General features: G+C 40.8%; 1 protein-coding gene across 3 annotated transcripts in view; it reads right to left on the bottom strand.

Moving 5' to 3' along the window:
- cv-c (RhoGTPase activating protein) overlaps positions 1-21,560 on the bottom strand; it is a 550,236-nt gene that overhangs the window by 37,582 nt on the left and 491,094 nt on the right. For all 3 annotated transcript variants that reach the window (XM_033472618.2, XM_076523451.1, XM_076523452.1), the window contains one exon: positions 13,004-13,164. In XM_033472618.2, the coding sequence (XP_033328509.2) occupies positions 13,004-13,164 (161 nt within the window). The remainder of the gene's footprint in view (positions 1-13,003; positions 13,165-21,560) is intronic.

The raw sequence follows: 21,560 nt of genomic DNA, 5'->3' as shown, positions 1-21,560 counted from the left end.
CTTCGTATTTGTGAAGAAGGATGCCACGTCGACGCTACTTCTGTAGACGAATTAATGCGTTTCCATTGATCCGAGCAGGCAGAAGCACGCGGAACAGGGCCAGAACAGAGCGCACCTGACACCGGATAAAAGGTTAACTACGCGGACGACGCTTACGCGGCGAGCGCTCGATGACCGGAGTCATTATGTGAATTCACCGAATTACGTCTAGCCGTGAAACGAGGCGAATGAAAGCGCGGGGTCGAAGGTGACGCGTTTACAGAAGTCAGACGGCGCATCAAAGTGCTTTTGGGAACGGGGCCGAAGTGGCACACCGAACGCGTTCGCTCGATAATGCGACCGTAAAATCGAACCCCGATTCTTTACCACCGTGCGATCTACGTTTATTTATTTCCTGTGAAAAGCGTTATGGTTTCAGAAAAGTGTACTTCTCACGCGGTCTCCATTTTTCGGAGAACGGTAAATTTGTTTTTCTAAATTCTTCTATATATATATATAGAAAAGAACGCCAGCTATAGTTCTCAAAAATCCCTCCAACGTGTCCTTTGCACTCGTAGCCAAATTAACGCAAAATTTTAAACAATTTTTCTAACATATATATATATATGTATGTATATATATGATATATTAAAAAATATATAATATATAAAATAATATAATAATATTAATATATAAAAATATATCATATATATGATATATTTTTTTAATAACGAGATATTTCTTGCTTAAAGAAGCACCGAAGATCTCAATCCGTTATACTTGTTTAATCGAATATCTCCAATTGAATCAGATGGATGCCCTCGTGCAAGATTATTAACCCTTTGCACTCGAGTGACGACTCCAAGGCGCCATTGAAAATTGTTATGACATGTTTCAAAATAATTTTATTAATCGAATTTGTTTATATTCTGAAGAGGGCTGTTAAAAGCGTAAACTGTTGCATGAGTCACAAAATTCAATTTCGTATGTATAAAATGCGCTAGATTATTTGAAATGGAAATACAGTGGGTTAGAAAAATTGTTTAAAATTTTGCGTTAATTTGGCTACGAGTGCAAAGGGTTGACACGTTGGAGGGATTCTTGAGAACTATAGCTGGCGTTCAGCCTAGAATTTCAATATAAAAACACTCTGACCGTCACTATGTTAAGACTTTTAATTACTAGTTCAAATTGGTAGCTATTTTTATCAGATCCAATAAATAGTTCAGAGTAAATAGCTAAACAAAAACATGAATTTCTAAGTACAGTGACTGAATTCTAAGGATAAAAGATCGTCAAGAATCGATAAAAATCCACCAGGATTTTTACAAAATCGCTCTCGAATCTGATCCTTTTGAACGGCAAATAAAAACTACACGTTATCCGATAATCAATGTTAAAAAATCAGGACTATCAGCAGAGAGAAATGCTGTTAAAGCGTCGGTTTAGGACACTCGTGAATCGGTTTCGATCGTTGAAGCTCGCGTAGGAATTATGCCCCATTGCTCGCGGGACAAAGCTTGTTCAGGGATGAAGGTCTCTTGCGAAAGAAGAAAGGTGTATACTTTCTGACAGCGAAAGTCTCGGTCTCGGTCTGGGTCCCGAGCGTCTTCTATCTACCTGCGCACGTGTGCCGCGCGCATTTAAACGCGATGTAAACGCGAGTGACCCAGACGAACGACTCGTGGAAAGTAGACGGCGATTGTCTGACAAAATATGAAAGGGAACGCTTTTTACGGCGTCGCGCGTCGAGGCGAAGCGAGGCGAGGAGGCGGCGAGGCCTGATTTATTCGCGTCCTCAGAATTCTAGCGGGGTCCGTTTCGGTTCTCGCGAAATCCGCTCTTTCTCGAGTCCGAGATTCGGGTAATTTTTACAGAGATACGAATCGTACGGCTTTCTCTCGATTTTGTCTAGTTGATTAGGAATTTTGGCCAGCGTTCGCGGTTACGCGGTCCTCGCACATTTGTATTCGAGCATCGAAAACGCGGACCTTGTGATTCGGTGATTTAATTTATGCTGCTTTCTAATCAAGATTCATTTTCCTAATGGGCTGCGGATTTTACGGATTTATGACACAAATGACTGGATGAAACAGCAAAGCGTGGACGAATTAGGAAAATTAGAGAACAATGGTATTTTCTCTTTATTTTATTTAATTCCATTTAATACGGAACGCCAAGAAATGGCAATTTCTTAAAAGACAGATTGCTACCGTTACACGAAGAATGCAAGTTTCAAAATTCTTTCCTTTCGCCTTTAGGGCTAACGCGACTCTCGGTCCTTAATTAAAATTCCTAGTCCCGTACACGTCAGAAATGTAATATATCCCCGAACTAATTACCAGCATGGTTTCGAAATTGTAAGAAATTCTTCACGAATGCTCATGACGCTTCGACGTCGACAAAATAAATAACCATTCCCCCTTTCTCTTTTTTCCCGCCGGTAAATCGTAAATGATCGAACCGATTCCCCGAAATGATCAATACGAAGCCCTGGACTGGTAACTTTCTCCGATAGGAAATCCGTACGAGTTGCGCCTATTAATAAGCAAAATATGTACAGCGCGATGAAGACGCCGCAAGAATTTCAGAACGTTGTTACATTATCTTCTCAATTTATTTCGAAATATACAGGGTGTCCCAGGTTTTAATGTTCAAACTGTGTCAGTATATTCTATGGCACGAAGTAAGACAAAAATGTTACGTGAACGTAGGTCATATAGAGCTTTATTAAGAAGTTATAACAAAAATTCAGAATAGGAATAGTAATCGACTAAACAAAAAAAAAATAAAAAATAAAAAAAATCTTCGATCGATGTCAATCATGTATTGTCAACAACGGTTATTAATACATTTCGAAATGTATTAATAAACACACGGCATGCGCTGATCTATTCAAGCCAATGCTCGCAGTAACAACAAGTTGATTACTATTCCTATACCAAACTTTTGTTATAACTTCTTAACCCGAGAAAGATAACCTACTTCGCAGAGGTGCCTGCGAAGACTGTGGATTTTTGTTAATTTTTCATAGAGGTCTAGTGATTTAAGTTTAAAATTACTTAAAATATAAAAAAATATAATATAAATGCATTTTATTTTTACAATAATGCCAAACCTTTAAAATGACTAGATTATCTTAAATAAATATCCATTGTTAGTATAAAATTGACGCCTTAGAAAAGCATGCGCCTCTGAAGCGTATGGTTATCTTTTACGTACGTTGTCATATGGTTATCTTTCTAGGGTTAATAAAGCTCTATATGACCTATGTTTACGTAACATTTTTTTCTTACTTCATACCATAGAATACACTAACAAAGTTCGAACATTAAAACCTGGGACACCCTGTATTTGTTGCAATTGATTCGAATATAATGAACGGAGGAGAATGTGACCTAACGTCGAAACGAGCGACGCCAATTCAAACGAAATTTTTAACCGGAAGATAGGAATTCGCTTGAACGGTGTTTTTAATTTAGGACCGGTGAAATTGTCGATTCGACGTTGAAAGTAACGAGGATTGAAATTGAAAAGGTCCGCGGTGACGGGTACGCGCGGCGATTGACATTTCAGCAGTCGTTTAGCGATATTTAAGTTAACCCCAGCCGAAAAGGTTGCACGCGATATATTTTGATAGATCACCGGGCCGATGGTCCGGAACGTTAGTCATCGTTATTGGCTGATAATCCAGCGGGCACGGGCGCGATTCATCGCGAAATTCGGCTTTCGCGCGGCCTTCGGCGTCACGTTTAATTAATGGCTCGCCCACGCTATTAATTCGAACGTGGCAAAATGCGCCGTGGGGAAATCCATTTTTATCGGATCTTTGTCCGCAGATATTTCGCGCGCTTCGCCGTTGGAAGTTTATTTTTCGACCGGAGTTATGGCTGACCGAATTCGCCGGGTAACGGCGGAAAGCAGGCCCGGTAGTGGTGTTACCGAGAGGCTCAGGGTCGCGGAAGAATCAATAGACCTCGTTCTAAAACCCGGTCAATGCGACAATAAAGAGAAAATAAAACACGCGTGCCGGTAATTGTAAGCGCTGCTAGTCAAATATTTTATGAAGCAATATTGACGGACACGCCGAGCCACAGACATTCGTTTCGGGCATCGTAGAAAACGAAATTCGCTGCCCGACCGAGTTACGAAGAACGTTACTTATTGTCGTCAGACTGCGATCTTTATGCATTCGCAGCACTTTTCAAAGCACACAAGAAAACGTTATTGTTGATTAATATTATCAATCTTTATGTATTTAACCCGAGAAAGATAACCTACGTCGCAGAGGCGCCTGCGAAGACTGTTGATTTTTGTTAATTTTTCATAGAGGTCTAGTGATTTAAGTTTGAAATTACTTAAAATATAAAAAAATATAATATAAATGCATTTTATTTTTACAATAATGCCAAACCTTTAAAATGACTAGATTAACTTAAATAAATATCCATTGTTAGTATAAAATTGACGCCTTAGAAAAGCATGCGCCTCTGAAGCGTTTAAATATTTACTATAAATTTTAATTTAAAATAAACGTTAGGATTATAATTTATTAGGTATTTTTAATACAACAATAATTAAATTACTATAAATTTTAATTTAAATGCAATATTTATATAATAAAATAATTTACTAGGATATAAATTTTTAATTTACTATAAATTTTAATTTAAAAAAAACGTTAGGATTATAATTTATTAGGTATTTTTAATACAACAATAATTAAATTACTATAAATTTTAATTTAAATGCAATATTTATATAATAAAATAATTTACTAGGATATAAATTTTTAATTTACTATAAATTTTAATTTAAATGCAATATTTATATAATAAAATAATTTACTAGGATATAAATTTTTAATTTACTATAAATTTTAATTTAAAATAAACGTTATCTTTTACGTACGTTGTCATATGGTTATCTTTCTAGGGTTAAAGTTCACGATTTATTTTCAATCTTTACCTACGAAATAATTAATTTTCCCATCAGAGCAATATTTAGAGAGAGATCTAAACAATCTGATCTGTATAAACGCGTGATCGAAATTATGATATAAAATTGATTAGCAACGCGACGCGATCGAAATTGACATTCGACCCAAATTAGCTTTGTAACTCGAGAGCTTCGTACTCGTAAAAGAGTAGTATCTCAAATCGCTCGTGAAGCCTTAGAATCTGTGGCATGAGTCATTAGAGGGGTAGATATGATACTTCCGGTGTTTTTCTTGTCAACGTGAAACTATGGTATACCGGGTGTTCAGCAGACTATGATCTTTTCAAACTACAAAAGAATCTTCCACCCGAAAAATGCAACGAACTTCGCGTTTCTCTCACTCTGTCGTAATTGCACAAATGAGCCGTTTATTTTGAAAGTGGCATAAGTCACTTTTTTTCTTTTTTTTTTTTAAATGAAAAGATACCGTTCAATTGTAATTAGTGTTACCATTGACTCTATTTTTTTGAAAAAGTGACTTATGCCACTTTCAAAATAAACGGCACAAATGTTAGCGTTTATAGTTGCTGGGATTCTAAAATTAGCTTGTTCCAAACCTCGGTCGATAAATACAATTCACAATAGTTTCCGTCATGTATCAGATATCGTGCAGTTTTCTTGGACACGCGAGATCTGGCGCGAGTCTTCGTCGAGGCGCGAGGCGCGCTCGATCTCGCAGGTCGTAGGGGACCGATAGATGATCGTGCGCGTCTCTGCGGGGGTATCAAGGACTTTCATGCCCATAAACGGAGCAGGAGCGCGGCTGTTTTGCCCCGTACTTGCATATTAGCGCGGGCCTCACACGTGCGTGGACACACGCGGTTGCAACAAGTCGCGTCGCGGCTCTCACCGGAAGCGGACGCGCTTTATGGTGTTCTGGTGTTTTTGCGCGGCCGTCTATTTAATAAATAGAAAATCTCGCGGGGTCGTGTAAAGCGTGCCAACGCCAACGGAGAGGAATAAAAAATCTCGCGGGCAGGAAGGATTTTTGGTTCGGCTGCGAGCGTGCACAGTGCGGCGCGTTCGCGCGCGCGCGCGCGTGCTCTGCCTCCCTAGATGGAGAGAAAGCACGTTCTCGCGTTTATGGTATTAACCGCGCCGGCATACCAAATCATTCGATATTGCGGACATTTTTTCCCACCGCGAATCGCGAGTCGCGCTCCGGTCCGAAATCACCCATAGCCCGTGACCCGTGACATCTGACCCCGCGCCGCTTCGGTGCACCGTGTGGCTTTGAAACCCGTTTACCGTTGCCAAAATTGAAATCCTCGATGACTTTCGAAATCCAAATACTAACCACTTTAGCTAATTATGTGTGCGAGGGCATCGCTCCGAAGGCCTTAATTCAGGAATTCAAGGTGAAACCAATTTATTCTAAGTCATCAGAGACCATAAATTAAGAGGTTCGAATTCATATTTTCTGTAAGTGTCCCAATACTTTTGCAGGAGAATGTACATGTATCAGTATGCGTGTTTTCGTTATTTCATTGGTTCCTAAGAATTTATTTAATTCATCTACAAATCATCACAGACAATAAACTAAGAAGTTCGAATTCATATTTTCTGTAAGTGTCCTAATACTTTTGTAGGGGAATGTACGTGTATCAATATGCGTGTTATCGTTATTTCAACGGTTCCTAAGAATTTATTTAATTCATACACATATCATCAGAGACAATAAACTAAGAAGTTCGAATTAATATTTCCTGTAAGTGTCCTAATACTTTTGCAGGGGAATGTACGTATGTCAATAGGCGTGTTTTCATTATTTCATTGGTTCCTAAGAATTTATTTAATTCATCTACAAATCATCAGAGACAATAAACTAAGAAGTTCGAATTAATATTTTCTGTAAGTGTCCTAATACTTTTGCAGGGGGATGTACGTATGTCAATAGGCGTGTTTTCATTATTTCATTGGTTCCTAAGAATTTATTTAATTCATCTACAAATCATCACAGACAATAAACTAAGAAGTTCGAATTAATATTTTCTGTAAGTGTCCTAATACTTTTGTAGGGGAATGTACGTGTATCAATATGCGTGTTATCGTTATTTCAACGATTCCTAAGAATTTATTTAATTCATCTACAAATCATCAGAGACAATAAACTAAGAAGTTCGAATTAATATTTTCTGTAAGTGTCCTAATACTTTTGCAGGGGAATGTACGTATGTCAATAGGCGTGTTTTCATTATTTCATTGGTTCCTAAGAATTTATTTAATTCATCTACAAATCATCAGAGACCATAAACTAAGAAGTTCGAATTCATATTTTCTGTAAGTGTCCTAATACTTTTGTAGGGGAATGTACGTGTATCAATATGCGTGTTATCGTTATTTCAACGGTTCCTAAGAATTTATTTAATTCATATACATATCATCAGAGACCATAAACTAAGAAATTCGAATTAATATTTTCTGTAAGTGTCCTAATACTTTTGCAGGGAAATGTACGTATATCAATAGGCGTATTTTCATTATTTTATTGATTCCTAAGAATTTACTTACGTCATCTACAAATGCCGCGATATTTCTAACAATCTAAACTTTGAACAAAACTTGAGCATTTTAAATAATTTATTTAAAGTCATACACGAAGAGCAGAACGCGTTTCCAACCAAAGTAAATCTTTTTAAGTAAATATTTTTCTAGAATTTAGAAAGTTTCAAAAAAAGTTTTCTTCTTTATTTCGCAACACTGCAGACGGTGTCGGAACGAATTCAACGCGATCTATTACGTATACCGTAATTTTAAATCTTCGCGCAGCGTTAAGATCACTTTGTCCAGAAGAAAAAAAAACAGGTCTCCACAGCCGAATCTGCGATCAGGAGACCCCACGATCGGGAATTAGCGGAATCCGGCGCCATGACTGTGCTCGCATGCGAACGGAATAATTGCAGAAACGTTATCGGTCGGCGTTTTCGCCTTTTTGCGCTGACCCAGTTCCAGTGCGCGGGAGAATGAGGATCCGGAGTGTAGTCTCCTAACGGAAAACTGCCAAATATAAAATTAATTAGCCCGTGACGCGGCAGCTTTCGTGTTAGCGGGTTCGGCCGCGATACACGGAGATGCGTTTTACGATTTCGACGGAAATAGAATATCGGACGGTCGGTGCACGGCACGCGCTCTCATAATCGGTCTAGTGAAATATGCACCTCCCCCCCCCCCTCCCACGAAAAAATCTGCGGTGCAGTCATATTTCCCTCGTTGCGTGTTCAAATTTTTCGCGGATATTTGAACGTATCGCGTAAAATACAAATGTTCTTCATTGAACCGTTGCATTCGTATTCTGACTCGTGAGAAAAGTTACTTACTAATTTTTCCTTTTTAAATTAGTCTAAGAACGCATAAAGCGTGACATTTTCGAGACCGCGCCGCAACGTGGAAAATGAATAATTTATTACTAACACACGAACGACAGCAAAAACGATCCTCAGTCGCTAAAAGCTGATAGTGAAACTATTTAGTGTGTCATAATAGCGGCGATAATAGAGGCGAGGAGATAATTGAACGCGCGCTATTCAATGATTATTAACAATCGCGCGGATGTTGTCAAAACGGTTCAGCTCGGGCAATTAACGATGAGTCTCGAATATGTCACGAGAGAACGGTCGACATAATTTATCGGTGATCGAACGGATCGATCTATTACTTTGCACCTCACCTCGTCTCGCCCTGCCTCGTCTCGCCCATGGCTTGAAAGGGAAGAAAAAGGAAAAAGAAAGAAAAAGAAACAGCAATCACGATCAATCGCGATGAATTGAATCGGGGCTCGACTCGCGTTTCACTCCTTTGTGCGATTGTTGCGAGAGGCGCGTGAATGGATCCGAGTAATTCCTTTCTCGAGATCGCACGAATTGATCCTCGTGATCTTAATCGACGGGCTCGATGGCCGGGAAGAACGTATAATTGATTTAAGCTCGAAAGAGGAACGCTTTTAACTCTGATTTGCGATCCGAACACGTCGCGAGGCTCATTGTGTAATTTCGGGTACGCTTCCTGCTCGGGCATGGCCAAATAATAAGCGGCCCGGGACAGTTGCTCGCAGATTGATCTTTACGAGTTCCGTGACACCGAAATCGCGCAGCGCTCGCTTTCGCATCGGAACGAATTTAACGAACCGTCGCGGACCACGCGCTTCTCTCCGTGAGAGGCTTGGTTTCATGAACCCTTAGCGCTCCGTTGGCTCCGCTATGGAGACATCCGTCGTTTGTTCCGTAAATCCGAAGGCTCTGCTGCGGAGCCCAATGTTTTTAGCATAATTACACCGAAGATGCTACGTTTTTGTCGACGTTGGCAATTGTTATTTGTAGTGAAAACGTGCTTAGCGTGTGTACCATTACGGTTAAAACATTTTTTGCCCATTTTCATACTTAGCAACGTAAAATGAATAAAATCAAACGCTTTCGCAAGGACGTGTGATCTTTTCCGCTCAAAATAAGACTTCCTTTATCTCAGTCGTTTAGCTCCAAAAATGTGCCGGAGTTGCTGGTAGCGATATTTTTCAGAAAAACGCTATACAACTTTATTTTAGAACGTCCGAAGAATATTTACTAATTTTTAATTTAATTTAATCATTAATCGAGCCGATTCCAGTGAAGATTAACGATAAAAAAATTCCGACAAACTCACGCAAAAGATATTTCTGTTTCGATAATTCCGTATCCAAACAGAATTCAGCGGACGATTCGCGATGCTAATTTTATAATAAATCGCGTCAAAGAACACGAGGGATATATTTATTTAAGAATTGTGAAGAATATCGTTAATAGTAAATTTACCCATTTCGATGAGGATGCATTTGCTGCTTGGAAATTTCGGTCACAATTCACGATGTCGATGCACCGACCTCGCACAATGTTAAGTAGATACCATTACGGTTAAAACATTTTTTGCCCATTTTCATACTTGGCAACATAAAATGAATAAAATCAAACGCTTTCGCAAGGACGTGTAATCTTTTCCGCTCAAAATAAGACTTCCTTTATCTCAGTCGTTTAGCTCCAAAAATGTGCCGGAGTTGCTGGTAGCGATATTTTTCAGAAAAACGCTGTACAACTTTATCTTAGAACGTCTGAAGAATATTTACTAATTTTTAATTTAACTTAATTATTGATCGAGCCGATTCCAGTGAAGATTAACAATAAAAAAATTCCGACAAACTCACGCAAAAGATATTTCTGTTTCGATAATTCCGTATCCAAACAGAATTCAGCGGACGATTCGCGATGCTAATTTTATAATAAATCGCGTCAAAGAACACGAGGGATATATTTATTTAAGAATTGTGAAGAATATCGTTAATAGTAAATTTACCCGTTTCGATGAGGATGCATTTGCTGCTTGGAAATTTCGGTCACAATTCACGATGTCGATGCACCGACCTCGCACAATGTTAAGTAGATACCATTACGATTAAAACATATTTTGTCCATTTTCATATTTGGCAACATAAAATGAATAAAACCAAACGCTTTCGCAAGGACGTGTAATCTTTTCCGCTCAAAATAAGACTTCCTTTATCTCAGGCGCTTTGCTCCAAAAATGTGCCCGAGTTGCTCAGAAACGTACTCGAGAAACGCGTGGAGCGCTAGGAGTTAAACAATGCCGCGAACGTCGTTGAACGTTTGAAAAATGACGGCGCGGCGCGTTCCATCATTCGATTTCCTCGTTATTCTTCGCGGCCGCAGTTCCACGGTGTAACGGCCGAGCGGTTTCATGAAAGTTTATGAACACGGTCAATTGAATACAATCGTGAAATTAAATGAAGCAATTTGATCGTGTTGTACGGGCCCCGTGACCGTCGCGTCCCCCCCCCCCCCACACGGATATAGAGAACACTCGGATGCAGTTTCGCTAATGCAGCTTGATGAATAGGCTTGCGAATCGTTGTGCGGCCACAGCGCCTCGAGTCCTCTGAACTCGAGTCACCCAAGTTGCTCAATTATGCGGGCTTCGTTAATTCGTACGTAGCTCCTGCACTTTCAGACATTCATTTCGCGAATCACATTCGTCGCGTCGAACTACATAATTGTTGCACGCGAAGAAGCAATCAAGGACTATTTTGCAATATGAATCGTTAGGATCCTGAAGTTTTTATATACGTATATTTTTGATTCTGCACACTCTCGAGACGATCGTTGATCCGCTTGGTCCCGATACGAATAGCAGACACGCGTATTAACTAAACAAAAAATTGGAGTTTCCAACAAGAAAAATATAAAAATGAACCGAAGTTCCACGTTGTCGGGCGAAGTCGCGCGCGTGCAACGCGAAGGTTCGACCGCGCCTAGCTGCACTTTCCACGATAATTAACTGCGGCGCTATCCCGGTCACGTGACACTCGTTAGTTGTTATTCCATTGGTTGATTCGTCCTCAGGCAAATCGTAAGAATAGCGCAAGAGGAGAGATGCCGGCGCATAACAATGACCATACGCGCTGGCAAACTGAAACGTGTCATAACTCGTTGAATTCCAACATCGAGAGCCTACAATTAGTCATTGTAGTGAGAGTCGAGAGGCAACGAACAGATAGCTTCGATATTTAGTAGAATATGGGGGATATATGTACGTGTATAGTGGCGAAACGTCGTTCGAGGCGAGCTGGAATTTTACTCCGCTGTTGGATAATGAACCAGGAATTGGTTGATATTAAGTGACAGGAAGAATTAGGGACGGGTTTGTAGCATGGTATGCAATCTTTATGTACTGGAAGCCGAATGAATAGAATTTTTAATCGCTGTGCTATACCGTAACAGAGAGAAATCTAGACAATGATTTTCTACATGGCGATCCCAAACGAAAGCATCAGATAATGCCGCACTAAATAATTGATTACGAAGCTTTTAACTGCAAATTGTAGACTTTCGAAGATTGCAAAATCATCGAAACCGAATCTTTTTTATTACTACGAGGTTCCTTAAACGACGAAAACCTTGCCAACGAATTTGTTCCGATTATTAAACTGCAGAATTGTATGCGAAATGAAAATGGCCTGCATTAATCGCAAACAGCAACAATCGAAATGTGTTTTATTCTTAGCATTAAAGATTCTTTTTAGCATAAATTCCGCAGTCTATCGATTACACAATATTTTGCAAATAATGGAGAATGTAAGAAACGCATAATTAATAGAGTACATAATTTTGGTCCGATAATGATTGCAACTGGTACACCAGTCTCTAGTTGGCCTCGCGAGGTGGTTTAAAATAGCCAGGGTATAATTCATAATTAAACACTATACGATCGTATCGAGCTGTTCCATAAATAACCGAATACACGGCGCGATGTGTATTCGCAACCATTCGATAACAGCTGCATAATTTGTTATCCCAAAGCAAGCCGCGACAAAGTGTTGCGAATTCCCCGGGGTTTTCAGCGAGGATTATTCGCGGTGATGTGCAAAGAGGCAGCCTGGCGAGGAATTCCTTCGGAAGCCGAGTGTCGATGGCGGTTTTGAGGATTTTAAGCAGCGGGTCGCGTTCAAACAGATAATCTTGACTTGACCAACCGCGGAAGTTGCCGTGGAACGTGATCGTTGAAAAGGCTGCACGAGAAAACCGTGGGATTCCGAGAAGTGTTTAGGTAAAGAACCTCTTGTCGCGACGAACACCCGTCCCGTTCCGTCCCGTTCCGACCCGACGCCGCGCCACGCCAGGCCACTCCACGTTCATTTCTGATCTAGACTGGTATTTCCTCCCGGAGATCTTCTTTTAGATCTCCGAGCGACGTCACGCTCTTCGTGCCGTTTGAAAAGGGTCTTGCTTGTAAACGAGGAATCGGTTAGTCCGTGGAAACACTCGCTCGTCAGTATCCACGGGCCGGATGCGAGAAATCTAACGCGTTTCCTCTTTTCACAACAAAATCTCTCGAGTTTAATATGCAAGCGAGGCGTCTGCATTCCCTATCATTCGCGAATACAACGATTCAATCGGTCATAGGCCGATAATAATTCGGCAGAGAATTTCGTCGTCCTCCGTACTTATCAGCGTTACAAGCCGTACATAATGAATGATCTACTCACGCTTTTACTGTGGCTGGTGCTGTGCGTGTGATGCGTGTCGATCTTCATGTTGGCGCATCGGTTCAAAGCATGCAGTCGTCGGAATAAACTTTGCAGAGAATCAGTCTCGAGGAAGGGGTGGTCCTTGGCCACGCCAGATACGTCTATCGGGAACTGATAATCTGTAACAAAAGAGAAATACACGCTCAACGATTGTTCGATACTATCAACGATCATTCGAGTCGATAATTGGCAGAATTAAGGGCAACAATTTCAAATTAACGTATCGAACCTTCCAAAAGTAGGATTCGTGAGTACCGAACATTCTGGATATTCTCGAAGTAAATATTATTTTGTCAGCTATTTTTCATAGATTCTTATGAAACACGAAAAGCATCGCTTGGCGAACGACTCGCTATAGATTGTAACACATCACTCAATAAACCTCCGGTCTAGCTAAGAGAAACAAATTTTTTTTTAGAAATTCGACTTTATCCGTCAACATACTCTTCTTCAAGAGCGATACATTCGTTCCAATGCTCCTTTAACTTTTCGACGCCTTTTTTGTAGAACGATTTGTCTTTGTTCTCAAAATAGGCCTCCGTTTCGGCAATCGCTTCGGCATTTGAGCCAAATTTCTTTCCCTGGAGCATCTTTTTAATGTCTGCAAAAAGCCAGTAGTCGCTGAGGGCTAGATCTGGAGAGTACTGTGGGTGGGGAAGCAATTCGAAGCGTAATTCGTTCAATTTAACCATCGCTTAACCGCGCTCCGAATCGTCGACACGTTGTTGTTTTTGATCCGGTGTGAGCAAACGTGGCACCTACTTCGAAAGCAATCTACACATGCTCAAATTGTTGTGTAAAATTGTAAACACGCTATCTTCTGATATCTTTAAGGGGTCAGCTATCTCACGCAATTTCACTATACGGTCTTTCAAAACTATCTTGTGGACTTTTTTTATGTTTTTCGGAACAACTGCCGATTTTGGGCAATCAGAGCGTTCAGCATCATCGGTATTTGTACATCCGGGTTTAATTTTAGCATACCAGTCAATAATAGTTGATTTCCCTGGTGCAGAGTCTTCGTAACGCTTATTAAGCCACTGTTTGGCTTCAACAGCATTTTTCCCCATCAAAAAACAATGTTTAATCTATACACGAAATTCTTTTCTAACCATTGTTTTGAAAATTACAAAACTGGGGTCACTAAACCACTGTAACCTGTAAACTAATCATCAAAATGTCATGAAATTTTGACATGTATCGTTTGAAGAATGCTACTATCCAGAAATCATATAGGTTTGTCAACAGTGTTGCCATGTATGTGTCAGACCGGAGACTCATTGAGTGACGTGTTATGTAGATGAAATGAACAAGAGCTCCTTATCATCGATTCGTTCGTACACTTGACAATCAAATATCGGTCGTGCCGAAAGGAAAGTACGCTGCGATCGAACGCGTTGATAAACTAAAAATGTCTTTTTAATTACGTAGAACACGTGTTTCGGTCGCAGCAAATTAACCGGTATAAAAAAGAGATCGCCTCGATCGTCAATTTCTGCTTAATTTATTTAATTAAACGTTTCAGCGCTCATTGTATCGCGTATCTCATAGAGTAGACAACTTGAATTTAATTGGCTTCCGAAGGTCACTTTCTCCACCGTGAATCACACTGGGACACGACTTCTAACTCGACACACCCTCTTTCCGATCCTTCTGCTGTAGAGGTAACGAAACAATAAGGGGAAAAGGTAATCCCTTGTGGCCTTCAGCAGCTAGTCGATCTTAATCCGTCGGTAGAATGACTCGACGATGTGGCTTATCCGACGAACCTCGCCGTCGCCGCAATTTAGGACTACAGGAACCTACGCAAAGTGGACTCCGACCGTACTGTTGTCACGTTAAGTGTTCATAATTGCTTGTAATCGTCACCTCTTAGCCGTGTTGTATAACACTGTCGAGGAAACGCAAAAAAAGCATAGAACAAACAAAAGCGACGAATACAAAGAAAATCCAAATTTTTCGTATTTACTTCAGTCTCGATTGCATCCGACGATACTTATCGAACTGTGTGTATCGCGTGCTGCTTTCATTATCACAGTTTTCTCATGCAATCGGTATCAATAATAAACGTCGATCGACACACAACGTGCCAGCAGGGAGAGAAAGAAATCAAGGGCGTACGTTCGTATGTGCACGATCGGTCAAGCTACTTCCTGCAGGTGCGCGTTTTAATATCACGCACTCGTTTCATTATAATAATTACTCCGACTGTCATTTGTATCAGCGAACAAGTTCGTTTACCAGAGTTCGCTTTAAACTATCCGTCAGTCATAACGATAATAAACAACTTTCGCAATGATATCTTGTTCGTTGCAAGATCGCCGAGTTACGGTTTCAAAGTAAAACTGAAGACAGACATTGGATTTGATGCATTTACTTTTCCCTTTCTTAACAGAATTCATCTACAGGATGTCCCAAAAATGTCTCGTAATCCGAAAGTGGCGAGTTCCTCGGGTCATTTGAAACAACTTCTTCCTTTACAAAAATTTTCTCCGAGGCACCGTTAACGAGTTATCAACGAAAAACAGTGACCAATGAGAGGCGAGATCAGCTGCCGCGAGGTGGCCGAGCCAACGGCGCCAGCGGTCGAGGCGGTCGAATCCCAGTTCAGCTGGCGCGAGGCGGCCGAGCCAACGGCGCCAGCGGTCGAGGCGGTCGAATCCCAGCTCAGCTGGCGCGAGGCGACCGAGCCAATGAGCGGAACTGGGCTTCGTGCGCTGGTTGGCTGCGCCGCCTCGCGTCAGCCGTACTCGATTCTTATTGGTCACTGTTTTTCGTTAATAACTCGTTAACGGTGCCTCGGAGAACATTTTTGTAAAGGAAGAAGCTGCTTCAAATGATCTGAGGAACCCGCCATTTCCGGATTGCGAGACATTTTTGGGACATCCTGTACATTAATATTGGCACTGCGTCTCTCTCTAAAAAAGTTAAAGACACGAAGATTCGAATCGAAACCTAGCTCTCGGCGACGGATGTATCTCAACCGGAAAGAAAAATATTAGCTCTTACTATTATTATTATTACTATTACTATTACTATTACTATTATTATTATTGCCATTATTATTATTATTATTATTATTATTGTCATTATTATTATTATTATTATTATTGTCATTATTATTATTATTATTGTTATTGCCGAAAGTGTGCACACGTTTAATACCGAGCCGCCGCGTTGATTCCGAGAATACCCGCGGCTCGCATAAGCTGTTACGGCAGCGTGTAAACGAGGCAATTGTGGAATCTGACGTAGGTAAGAATTCAAAGAAACGGAAGACGTATAGCCGCGCAAGGTAGAAGGATCGCCGCGAAGGATCCCAGGGCGAAAGGGACACAAAGGAAAGTCTTGTGCGTCCGTTTCCTCGAAGTCGGAGCGCGGCGGGCCCGACGATTTTCATATCTCCTCGCCTGTTATCAACTTTCACCCGAAACACAACGTGTTGCGGTTCGGCAACAGAAATGACATTACTCTCGACTCTTGGGTAGATCCACGGGTCAACCGATCCGTCTCTGTCCTCTTTCGTCCAATCCAGTGAATCGTGAACGTAAGCTTGCCGACCGGACGCGGACAACGGACGCTCCGTTCAAACTTCGGATGACCTCCATCAACGGCTTGCGCAACGCCGGCACAGATCTCCTGAACCAGATCTTGGATCTATGATCTCACAACTCACAACCCTGGATCGATCGGAGCTATGTTTCGCTCGGTCGAGTATTTCGACCGGTTGTTTCGGCCAAAACTATTTTGGCATGCGTGTTCCGAGGTTCAAGGTCGTGATGCGCGTAGCAGGTCGTTGGATGTTCTCATTGACAAAAGTCTTCGAGATTATCAGAAATGCTGGTTAATTGATCGTTACGGTTTACAAAACCCGTCAGAATGACGAGTCACTAATTTTTTAATTTACGATTATTCATATCGTAAAGATATATTCATGAGTTATTTATTCACTTACATTTATTCACTTGTTAAAAATCAGAATAAACGTCTTATTATTATTTGTAGAAACTAATATAAAACAGCTGCTTTTTTTGTGCTCCGTAAATCTAGCGTTAATCATTACGGTTTCAAGTATTTTATAAAATCGTATCATTTCGCAGTATTCGAAGATCGACGACTATTTGTTAAGATTAAGTTTATACAATTCGATAAAAGCATAATAATACATAGAAACCTACACGTGCATAGTTATACATTTCGATTTTGATAACAATGCAATCCATTGGACACAAGGTAGTCTCTCTTAGTTATAACGATGGGTTAAGACGTTTCTGATTTGTACAATGGCGTGGTTCATCCCGTTTCTAGCAATCGAGTGTCTACGGTGCAATAAATATTTGTAGAATTTCGTACAGCCATCGCCGAAAAGAGATGGCAGCCGATTGGTTAAAGGTGAGAAAGACGTCAGGATACAGTTAAGATCGGATGGTTACGAAACGATATCTCATCGAGATATCGAGATCGGGCCGCGGCCGAGAAGATGTACACCGTGTCTTCTAAGATCATCCGTCGATTGAAAAAAGAAAGAAAGAAAGAACGAAGATTTTGGATAAGCAAGATGCGTATGTAAATTCGACGTTCTAGCCGGATGAAAGCGTGTGAATCGGTTGAAAGAGTTCTCTCGGAGTACGCTTATTATGTTATCTCGTTGAATAATCTCCGGAAGCTTTTCGTACGTTTACCGCTTCTTTCTCTCTTTCCCTTTCACCCTCTTCCGCCCCGTTTCTCCACCTTTTGCTTTGATCCCGGCGTATATCCTTGGTGAATAATTTTGAGGTACTAGGTCACGAGGAGAAAGGCGATTATACTGATTTTGTTGGCTGCGGTCGGACCCGGCCTGGACGCAGCGGCTAATTGAACACGATTCTTTACTTTCTTAAACGCTGATTACACACGCTCGCCCGGTATAATCGGACGTCTACGGGGAATAAAAAAGCACAGCGGAAAGAATACCATGGGAGCCGCTTGAAAATTACATTATTACGTTAAGATCAACGACGTGCAAAGTAAAAGAAAGTTCCGGCTGGGATAGGCTGTTATTAAGCTACCGTCCGGCCAGCGCGATAATTAAGCTAGAGATGATAATCGGAATAATAAGATAATTATTCGAACGTTAACGAAGCCATGCTGCAGCATCACGTGCTGTCTTCGCGCCGCGTTTTGCTCGCTACACTTCACTAGGAATTATAACATTCGCCGAGGAACGTTAACCGTACTTTCTCTAGAAAACACCGAGAGGCTCGTTGAACGGTGACAGGCGATTCGGGTATCGTAATTTCTTTCGTAACAGGATCACGTTCCCACGATAATCAGAAAATGGTAAACATCACGAGCGATATGCGCTTTATTTGCGTTACGTCATGCCGGAGCGGTATCGGGAACGGCTTACTTTCGACGATCTCGTTAGTGACGAGACATTTTGTATTTCTTTTTCCTCCAAACACTTTTACGTCCATCGCTACCAAAAAACGTTAAATTTACTCTCACCAGAGAATAATACTTTTTGTCCCAGAATGAATTATTCTCGTAAATAAATTTTTCGGCGAATTTTAAACGTACAATTTTATTTTTCTTGCTAACAAATGGCTTTCTTCTTGGAACCCGTGCATGTAAACCATTATTTCTTAATAATCGGCGACACAATTCTGGATACACTTCTTTCTGGAACTGCGTAGCCACCATTGGTGCCAATTGCGATCCAGAAGTAAAAGGATCTTGTTCGATTTTTCGTACAATTGTCTTTTCTTCTCTTTCATTCAGCTTTTTTGGACGCCCACAACGGTGCATATTAGCAGCGTTACCTTGCGTATTAAATGTCTTCACGATATAATGAATAGTGGATTTGCTTCTGTTTACAAATCGTGCGATTTCGCTGTATGATTTGCCTTCTTTATACCGCTTCGCTATTAATTCTCTTACCGATTTGCATGTTTCGGATTTCTTGCGATTCATTTTGTTGTATTATTAATAATGAAAATTGCGACAGAAATTTTGAACACTGATTCCCTTGGATTAACTGCTAGTGAACTGAGCAATGTTTGTTTACATTCTGCGATCTTTTTTCGGGAATTCTTAATCGTCAGAGTTCGAATACTTTTGTGAGCCATTTCTGGTACGTGTTTACAATAAATGTACTGTAAAAACGCTATATATTGTTGAATTATTTTCTAATTTTGCTCACGCAGTTTCAAGACCCATTCCCTGTTATATTGAGTTGGCAACTAAGTAATTGCCGATTTCAGTTATAGATGTCGCTCACTCCCATTTTTATGATATCCGTAAATGTTATATTATAAAATTATTATTATTATTATGTTATTTTTTATTATCCGTGAATGTTAGCAACTGAACAAATTGAATGCAGCGGTCAAGGAAAAGCGACCAGAATTGGTCAATCGTAAAGGTGTCATTTTCCAGCAGGACAATGCTAGGCCGCACACGTCTTTGTCCACTCGGCAAAAATTGATGGATATTGGTTGGGAATTGATGTTACACCCACCATATAGCCCCGATCTCGCGCCATCGGATTACCACTTATTTCGATCCCTGAACAACTCCCTTCGTGGTAAAACTTTTAACGATGATGACGCTGTCAAATCTCACTTAACTCAGTTTTTGGCCGAAAAGGATCAGACTTTCTACGAGCGTGGAATTTTCAAGTTGTCAGAGAGATGGCAAAAGGTCATCGAACAAAATGGAAAATACATTACAGATTAAACTTCGTTCCAAGTAAAAAAAATTGTTTATCTCATTGAACAAATCGGCAATTACTTAGTTGTCAACCCAATATGTATTATATTATATCAAATGCTTCAGTTTAACACGTTCCGTGCCACGTGTACCATCGATGGTACACGCTTGCATGTTTACTTAGTGAACTGAACAAATTGTTTACAAGAAATTTAGAACCGAAGAATCAATTTCCACCGCAAGAATGGGCGTTGATAAGTTTTTGTTACGTTGTTATGTGTACGAGAATTAATAATTGCACGTAATACATCAAGTTTTAGTAAAATATCAAAGTGTGAAGATTCGAGTAAAAAAAGCTCGGCACGGAACGTGTTAACACATATATTTTATCAATTGTATGTTAGGAACGTAAGCGTTCGAATACTTTCGTGTATGAGTGTAGAATTTCGACATTCGCATATATTCGCCTCTTCGACGGTTCAAAGTGTCTAAATATTTTCCCACAATTTTAACCTGGAATTCAACACGTTATTTTTAATTATCGACGCATAATCCTTTCGTTTACAACTCAAAAGGAATCTGCTGGATTAGGAAACGATATTAGAGTCGATTTCAGAAACAGAACGCAAACCGATCGTGCCAAACAGAATGCCGTATTCAACCGCTTGACAGTCCCAGCGGGATTATCTGCGTTCATCGAGATACGCGTTCCAGCGATCAAATCGAGTGGAACTATATCGAATCACGAAGGAGATATACTAATTTCGTTAGGAAAACGGCCGACAATTTCGGTTTCATTAAAGCCTTTCGAATTTCACCGATACGGGTCTCGAAATGTTCCGGAGAGACGTTCGTCGGAACGTTCGCAGCGATTATCGGAAACTGCGAATTTCAATTATCTGCGTGCGTTCGGTTAATAATTATCGATCGTCGGTCGTATTTAAAAAAACACAGCGGCTCGGCTCGGCTCGGCGCGGCGCGGCGGCCGAGTGAAACTCGCTGGCTCGAATGCTAATTGATACGTCAGGTGAACGGTGCGCGGCCGCGGTACGAGCCACGTGGGTTTCCCCGCGGTACGTAAGTAATTAGTACATCCAGGAAGCGAATGTAATCGGCGATCGTTAACGTTAATCTATCGATCGCGGGGACTACGGAGTTATCGAGCGGGGATTTTGATATGATCGCTGGATGCGCCTCGTTCGTCCCGGTTTAATGGAAAGGTATCCGCGCGCGAGCACGGTCCCGCGTACACAAAAAACTGGATAAGCGAAACAGTGATAATGAGCCGACATGTTCATTGAACATAAAGCCGCGAACCGCACGCGAATCTGCCGGCTTTTTCTTTCTTTCTCCCCCGAGCACGCACGCTAACAGTAACTGCTTCGGAGATGTGTGTTTCTCTATCGTTGCTTTGTACCAATTGATTTGCTCGATTTAAAGCCGGCCACTGTCGTTTCACCGCGTCCCGGTGCAAACTGTAATTAAGCTGCTTCCATTCTGCCGTGTTTCTGGAATTTAACAGCTCTGACATCTAATTTAACGTAATTGGATGTTCGATTAAAACCTAAACGAAAAGATTGCTCGTCGATTAACGACATACATGTAGAACGCTGCGTGTTTTATGAATTTCGTGAGAGAACGTGGCGGACAATGTTTGATCAAAATATAAATTGAAGAAGCATCCGTACACCGGTTACAGTAATGTCTCTCTAATTGACGCTTAGATTGTCCACGAAAATGCACAATTTGTGGAGAGGAGATACGATTATTCGAGCCTTGAGGCTCGTTTTTATAGTCGTTGGCAATCTATAACTATAAAAACAAA

This window comes from Megalopta genalis, chromosome 7 (genome assembly GCF_051020955.1).
Source record: "Megalopta genalis isolate 19385.01 chromosome 7, iyMegGena1_principal, whole genome shotgun sequence".
In the NCBI taxonomy this organism is placed as follows: domain Eukaryota; kingdom Metazoa; phylum Arthropoda; class Insecta; order Hymenoptera; family Halictidae; genus Megalopta; species Megalopta genalis.
Note: the sequence above shows the minus strand (reverse complement) of the source record. Positions and strands in the feature narration are given on the sequence as shown.